At 53.0% G+C, this 7,746-nt stretch overlaps 1 protein-coding gene across 1 annotated transcript; it reads right to left on the bottom strand.

Moving 5' to 3' along the window:
* Positions 1-5,697: 5,697 nt before the first annotated feature.
* Positions 5,698-7,290, bottom strand: LOC125513087 (protein MAIN-LIKE 2-like). The gene has a single exon (XM_048678135.1). The coding sequence runs from the start codon at positions 7,288-7,290 to the stop codon at positions 5,953-5,955; it is 1,338 nt and encodes a 445-aa protein (XP_048534092.1). The 3' UTR covers positions 5,698-5,952.
* Between the last annotated feature and the right edge of the window lie 456 nt (positions 7,291-7,746).

The raw sequence follows: 7,746 nt of genomic DNA, 5'->3' as shown, positions 1-7,746 counted from the left end.
GCAATGTTGACGTTGAGCCCCCGAGCTCCATGGATGATTCCTCCATGATCTTGATAGAGATCGGAGTTGATGTTGATGAAGTCCCTCGTCCGAACATGACGATCGGAGATGGAGCATGGTCCTCGGTCGAGCCAAGGTGACCAGTCGAGCCGGCGACGAAGATGCCGGCATCGCAGTTGACCTGCAGACGAGCCATCGATCCTTTTGCCGATCACACAGCGAAACTCTCAATGAAAGCATCAATGTCGGTGTTAAAACCGGCGGATCTCGGGTAGGGGGTCCCGAACTGTGCGTCTAGGATCGATGGTAACAGGAGGCAGAGGACACGATGTTTACCCAGGTTCGGGCCCTCTTGATGGAGGTAATACCCTACGTCCTGCTTGATTGATATTGGTGATATGAGTGTTACAAGAATTGATCTAGCACGAGATCGTAGAGGCTAAAACCCTAGAAGCTAGCCTATGGTATGATTGTTGTATATCTCTATCAACTAGCCTGGCCTCGGTTTATATAATGCACCAGAGGCCTAGGATAACAAGAGTCCTAGCCGAATACGCCGGTGGGGTGGAGTCCTTGTCTTGATCGCCAAGTCTTGTGGAATCTTCCTTGTATGCGGCAGCTGTCCGAACTGGCCCATGAGTATGCGGCCATGGGGTCCTCGGCCCAACCCAACTGATCGGGAGACGATGTGATGAGTACCCCCTAGTCCAGGACACCGTCAGTAGCCATCGCCGGTGCACAAGGAAAGCAGCAGCGCACCACCTCGGGTGGTTTCAAATCGCATCCATCACAGGACGACTCCCAGTCGCTGCCTCCGGAGGAGCGGCGAGGGCACAGCCGGTCCAGGCACGGCCATCGCGGTGAGGTCATGGTTAGGGAGATCGTGCGCGAGACCGCAGTCAGCGGTAGCGTACCTATCACCTTCCCGATGTTCACGCGCTCGAACTACATCGAGTGGGCGTTGATCATGGAGTGCAACATCCATGCGGCGAGCCTTTGGGTTCCCATGGAGGATGACCTGGTCGAGAGAAAGGAGGACAAGAAAGCCGTGGCGGCACTCATGCGCGCCACGCCGACGGAGATGCATGGCATGCTCGCGGCGAAGGCAAGCGCCAAGGAGGCATGGGAAGCCATCCGTACCCAGCGCCTCGGCAGCAACCGCGTGCGCGAGGCGAACGCACAGAAGCTGCAGGCGGACTTCGGGAACATTGCCTTCAAGGAGGGCGAGCTCGTCGACGACTTCGCCATGCGGATCTCCAGGCTTGCGTCGCGGCTCCGAGTGCTCGGCAACACCATGGACGATGTGAGAGTCGTGCGGAAATTTCTCCACGTCGTACCACCTCGCTTCGCTCAGGTAGCGGTCTCCATCGAGACCTTGCTTGACCTGAGCGAGCTCTCCATCGAGAATCTCATGGGCCGGTTGCGGGTGGTCGAGGACCGCCTTGACGACGGTCGCGAGAGCTTCGGTGGCGGACAACTCCTATTCTCGAAGAACTGGGAGGCGAGGAAGCCACTAGTAGTGGAGGCGGCACCGGCAGAGGCGGCGGTCGGACTCAGAGCGGAGCCGGACGAGGTGCCGGCAACGAGGACCGGGACAAGTGCCGATATTGCAGCATCAAAGGGCCACTGGGCCCGTGAGTGCCGCAAGAGGATGACTGCCGAGGATGTCGCAGCCGTGGCAAATCTCGTGCAGGCTGAAAAGGACGGTGGGCCAGCAATGATGATGGCTTTCATCGAGACCATGCAGGAGGGCCCAGCGCCTCCGGCGACCATGGTTCCGACAAGCAACGAAGCCATGTAGGAGGGCGCAACACCTCTGGCGACCACGGTGTTGGCAATCATTAAGTCCATGCGGGAGGCACGAAGCTCTTCAACTAATCCCCTCCCCACATCGGTAGCGCTCTCCCCGACAACAACGTTCTCGGGAGACTACGATTGGGAGGAGATGAAGACCTGGATGTGGGGGAGCCATGCCCCGGCAACCACGTCCCCTGCGACGCTGGTCAAGTCCGTGCAAGTTGGCACGACAATCGTGGCCCCGACATCCTCGGGACCCGATAAGACCGTGCAAGTTGGCACGGCAATCGCGGCCCCGACATCCTCGGGACCCGATAAGACCGTGCAAGTTGGCGCGACAATCGCGGCCCCGACATCCTCGGGACCCGACAAGTCCATGCAAGTTGGCACGACAAAGGCGTCGCCGACATCCTCGAGACCCAACAAGCCCATGTCAGGAGGCGCGGCAATGACGCATATGGTGGGCCACGTCCCAACCATGATGTTGGCGACCAGTGAGCCCATGCAAGAGGCACGGCACTCCCAGGTCAGCCACACCCCCACAACCATGTTCTCAGGGTTCTGCAAGCCCGTGTGGGCGACACGACACTCTTCGTCGGGCCTCAACTGGGGGCGATGAAGAGACGGCCATGGGACGGCCAGGCCTCGACCGTGACTCTGGCGGCCATCGAGGCCGTGCAGGAGCCACGGTGCTCTATGGTCGGCCACACCACGACCTTGACACGCTCGGGGTCCATCGAGTCCGTGCAGGAGGCACGACACTCTCTGGTAGGGCACGCCCTGACCACGCTGGTGGCGACTGTCGAGACCGTGCAGGAGGCACGGTGCTCTGTGGTCGGCCACGCCGCAACCCCGACGCGCTCAGGGTCCATTGAGTCTGTGCGGGAGGCACGACTCATGACTATCGAGGGAAACCCGACAAGCAAGTCTGACGGGAAGAGCGACAAGGACTCCACTAAACTTGGAGGAGCCACTCCGGTTAGTGCAACGTCCGACACATCGACCCTGGGAAGGGAGTTCCTAGGCAGTGAGACGTCTGGAACAGCGATCCCGGAAAGTGCTACCTCGAGATGTGCGACCCCGGGAAGCTCGACCCCGACAAGCGTGACGTTCTTCACAACCACCCCGAGAAGGGAGTTCCCAGGTAGTGCAATGTCGGACAAGTCATCCCCGGGAAGGGAGTTCCCGGGTAGCATGACGTCCGACACGAAGACCCCGGGAAGGGAGTTCCCGGGCAATGTGACATCAGGAATTACGACCCAGGAACACTGACGCCCATGAGCGAGGTGGTTCTTGGGCAGTTAGTGTCCCCGCCTACAACGCGGTTGGACCTGTTCGACACCAACAACGTTGGCGATCCACACAGGTTCTGACGCCTAGGGGATCTTCTCGGCGAGCCTGCGGGACGACCACAACACCTCGAGAAGACGGACAATCGGACCAAGGCACTTGGTCGTGTTCAATTCCAGGACTTGTGTGACAAGGTCGGGATCATCGACGTCAAGCCCTTTTGACATGTTTAAGGGGGAGATTATTGATTAAACCCAGTCTAAAGGGCAGTGCACAACTGCCATTGCTTGGAAAGTAGCAAGTACTATGCTAGGCTTTCTCCGATGAAAAGACTGAGGCCTCCTTTGATTCATAGGATAGAAATTCTATAGGAATAGGAAAATTATAGTAAGTGAGATGACATTCATCTCAATTCCTATAAAGAAAGAGATGTCATTTTGGTGCATAAGATAGGAAATTTTCCATTGAGTCTAGGCTAATTTTTTTTCCTCCAAAATGTAAAGGATTGATTCCTATCCTACATAGGAATAGGAATCCATTCCTACAAATCAAAGGGCTTCAAAAGAATTTTTCCTTTGCAAATCCTATCTAATAAAATTCCTACATAATTCCTACAAACCAAAGGAGGCCTGAGATGGAGAAGTAGCTACATAGTACTAGGCTTTATCAAGTCAAAAGGCTGATGTGGAGATGCAGATAAGTATAGCATTAGGCTTTAACTGTGGAAGCAATTACGTAGTAGTTGCTAGGAAGGTGCTTTGCATGCTCGTGGTAGTAGTCCTGTGAGTGGCATGCAAGTAAGTAGGAATTTCAATGTGTGTGAGCTGTGCACACCCGGGCCTATAAAATGACCCCAGGTCGTTCAGTTGTAACCAGGCCATTTCATTCCAATCCATCCAGCCTCAAGTACTACTCCTCTCTCACATATGTGTGTGCATATTCAGTGTAGAAGCAAGTGAGCTACGCTCTTGCTAGTACGTGTGTGTGCTGCTTCAGTGACCGGTTTGCTACTGTAGTTCATTCCTGAGGACATTAGCTAGCCGAGACTAGTTTGGGCTAACGGACATGTGTTTTCTTTACTCGGCCAGGGAATGGAAAAGTAGAAATAGAGGTGGCGGATGTGGCTGAGAATAAATTATCCTCCACTATGGACTATTAGGGATTGGTTAGGTCCTCATTAGAGGAGTAAAAGCGGAATTTTACTTCTCTAACCGATTATTGAGGATTGGTTAAAGTTGCCCTTACTTCGAGCCATCATCTGCTGGTCGCCGATCATATCTTCACTCCCTCTGGCCTACAAAATGAGACTTCGTCTATATCCCCTGGGAGTGGATATTCTATTTAATGTTTTTGGCTTCGATAGCCTGTTGTTTTTACCTTTACTGAACTCGTGAATGATGTATGTTTTTGACCTATTTTGGGGGCTTATTTTCAATGAAAATGGAGCCGGGGAGCTCCTCGATCCCTGGTTATATGAAAAAAATCAGGGAACTTTGACAAGTTTAAGAACATTTCACTGAAGATTTAACAGAGGCCGCTGTACTTGACAGTTGTAGGCAAGCATATAAGCAATAGCTCCTGAACTCTCTGAAATATTTTGGTTGTTTGAGCACTCGAAATAAGTCAGGCACATGAATGAATTAAAATAAGTGTAGTATTGGCACTCAAATATTTGTACCAAACTCATAGTAGATATAATTTATCAAGTGACGAGTGATCCTACCAAATGTTACATCGATTTTGACAGTGGAAATAGAGAGTGGAGTTCACCTATGTTCGCCATATTTTTGAGTGGCAAGAGATGAGCTTCACATATTCTAGTACTCCAACTAAAACCACGACATTTATTTTGGAACGGAGGGAGTATCTTACAAGTACTAATCGAGTCAGCTTCACATATGAATTTTAATACTATCTATCTTCACTTTGGCATGTGAAGATAATAGGTGTAGAGCAAACAGGAAGCATAGGTGTAGAGCAAACAGGGAAAGTTGAAGTTCATCCCCAAAATGCACAAGAGTACTTCTGCCCAACAATCTAACCTGATTTTTTTCACATACGCCGCCCTAAGTGCGAGCCAGGTTCCATTATACAAAATATTATATAACCAAGGAAGTTCAAACAGCGAGCAACAACAAAAGCTACTCAGGTAGCGTGAAACAGTGCCACCTAAATCTGCATCACACCGCAGAACTACTACTCAAGCATCCTATATATGCTTCATTAGCATAACTTGGGACATTCCTGGAACAAGAAAGAAAGAAAACAAGTTAGGACACTGTCAGGGAATGGCGAAACAACAGTGTAAATCATATGGATATAAAGTTGAATACCTGATCTAGCCCCAAATCTGTTTCTTCAGATAATCAATCCTTTGTTCCAACTCGGCCTTCTCCGTCTCTCGTGCTTTGGACGCCTGCTTGATCATTTCAGCCGTCCCCACTTCCCGTTTTGGTTGGAAAATCCCTTGATCTGAATTTGTCCTGCCTGCACTCAGCTGACCATCTTTGGCTGGCACAAATGGCCTGAGATAGTAGAGTGATCTAGTACAGACCACTGTCTCCACTGACGATGTTACCAATTTAGCTGTTGCATTTGCATCCACCTCAACATCCATTTCAGATTCTTCATCGGACTCGTCGTTGCTGATGACCATGATGTCCTCAGATGTTGACTGCAGATCAACGACAATAGCTTGCGCATTCGCCAAATTTTCCACTGGTGGAATGTTATCTTGAGGTTGTGCATTCTCTGCATCATCATCATCATCTATGCAAACAACTTCCATCTCGGTTTTCATCTGATGAACAACACCAGTGGCGGATGTCGACGAGTACGGCTGCCACCATCGCGCGTACTCAACGGTCACGCCCGGGTCACCTTGCGGAGCGATGGACGCAACAGCTCCGGCCTCCATCTCATACGTCGCCCACGCGGCCCCGGAATCTGAGTTGACACGGCGGACGTCCCCCGGCACGTCCTGAACTCCTGATCGAAGCCCAGCTGCCTCGCGACGCGATGAGGACAGTACTGCTCGATGCAGTCGATGCCCACGAGCTCGCAAGGGCGCAGACATAGCGCCATGGACAGAAGCTTATCGCTTCTTGCGATGTCCTGGCCATGGACTGTGCGCCCACCATTGCCGGGTGGCAGACCGAAGCTGCTGCTGCTGCTGCTGCCGTACGGCATCCACTCAAACTTCTCTGGTGACATGAACACTGCATGGATGTAGATGGGGTTGAACGCCTTTGCAACGTCGTGCCACTGTGCAGCTCTGGCCGGCACGCCGTCGTCGTTGTTGTCCGGGGAAACCTGCTTCTCTGGGCGAAGCTCCGGGAAATACTCCCAGACCCAGAGCTGGAGGATTTGAAGTGGCGCGCACCCGGCGAGCGTGGAGAGGCAACTGTAGATGCCAGCGAGCGCGGCGGGTGCGAGGGCCACACTCTGGCCGCGTGCCAGCTGAGCGGCGATGGGGAACACCCGCGCCTGAACCACGTCGAACGGGCGCGACGGGAGCACGTAGGCGGAGAGCCACATGGCCAAGAATGCCCCGTGCTCGAGCAATCTGCCAGCCGCGTCTTCTCCGCTGCGGCCGCCGGCGACATCATCCTCCCGTGGCCGGTCCAAAAAGTACTTTGCCCAGATGGAATACTTCGCTTTCCTGCTCTTGCTCCGGTTCACAGCGCTCCGAGTGGCCTTGAGCGCGGCCACTTCCCCGCACAGCGCATCCGGCAGCTCCGCGCTCACGGGCTTGCCCAACAGTGGCAGCCCCCCAAGCACGGCCATGTCCTCCAGCGTCACCGTGGCCTCGCCCCACGGGAAGACGAAGGTGCTGGTCTCTTTGGACCAGAACGCCATGAGCTGGAGCAGAAGGCCCTCGTCACGCCGCACCTGGCGTGTGGTCGCGAGAATGGCGTCGAAGATACCGACTCTCCGCCACAAGCCCTCGTGCTGCGGCCGAAGCTTGGCCACCCACCGTCTCCACAGCTTCGAGGAGCCGGGCCAGCCCCTCCATTCCACGCGGAGCTCCTCGCCAAGAACGGGGCCGCCATTGCGTGACGGGGATGGCAGGGCCGGGAGACGAGCGCCGTCCGCGCGAGGCAGGAGGAAACGGGCCAATCGGGTGGTGGGAGGGGAGCGATTGGTGCTGGGGATGATCGCGGTGGTGGATTCTTGGACCAGGAGCTCCTCCTTGTTGGACATTGCCGAGGATTTGGTCTGGTTTGGGGGTTTTCTCGGAGACGAAAGGGGAAAGAGAAGGGGGTTTCAAACGGAGAGGGAGGATGCCTCAAAGTGTGAACGCGAGAGCGAGCTCCAGCCGTCTAGCATTTATTACCTCCGTCTCGGCTGATTGCTCCTCTTAGTATTTTGTGATAAATTTTGATCATGAATTTAATTAATAAAATGTTAATGCATGTCACAAAAATATTATTATCATAAACTATTTCTTCTTTTTGCTTATCTCAAAATCTTAGTTTTTTTATTTTATAAGGCACAATTTGGTTGTTTTCCATCACAAATTCAGATTCCAATATGCATTAAATAATTGCATGTAAGTATTAAGAGAAAATTGACCAATACATGTCCTTTATGCATGCATGCATTGAAATTATTACATGGGTAAACATAATTTTTTGAGAAAAACAAAACCATTAGTTG

This window comes from Triticum urartu, chromosome 6, assembly GCF_003073215.2.
Source record: "Triticum urartu cultivar G1812 chromosome 6, Tu2.1, whole genome shotgun sequence".
Taxonomy (NCBI): Eukaryota; Viridiplantae; Streptophyta; class Magnoliopsida; order Poales; family Poaceae; genus Triticum; species Triticum urartu.
This window is presented reverse-complemented; position numbering and strand designations above follow the sequence as displayed.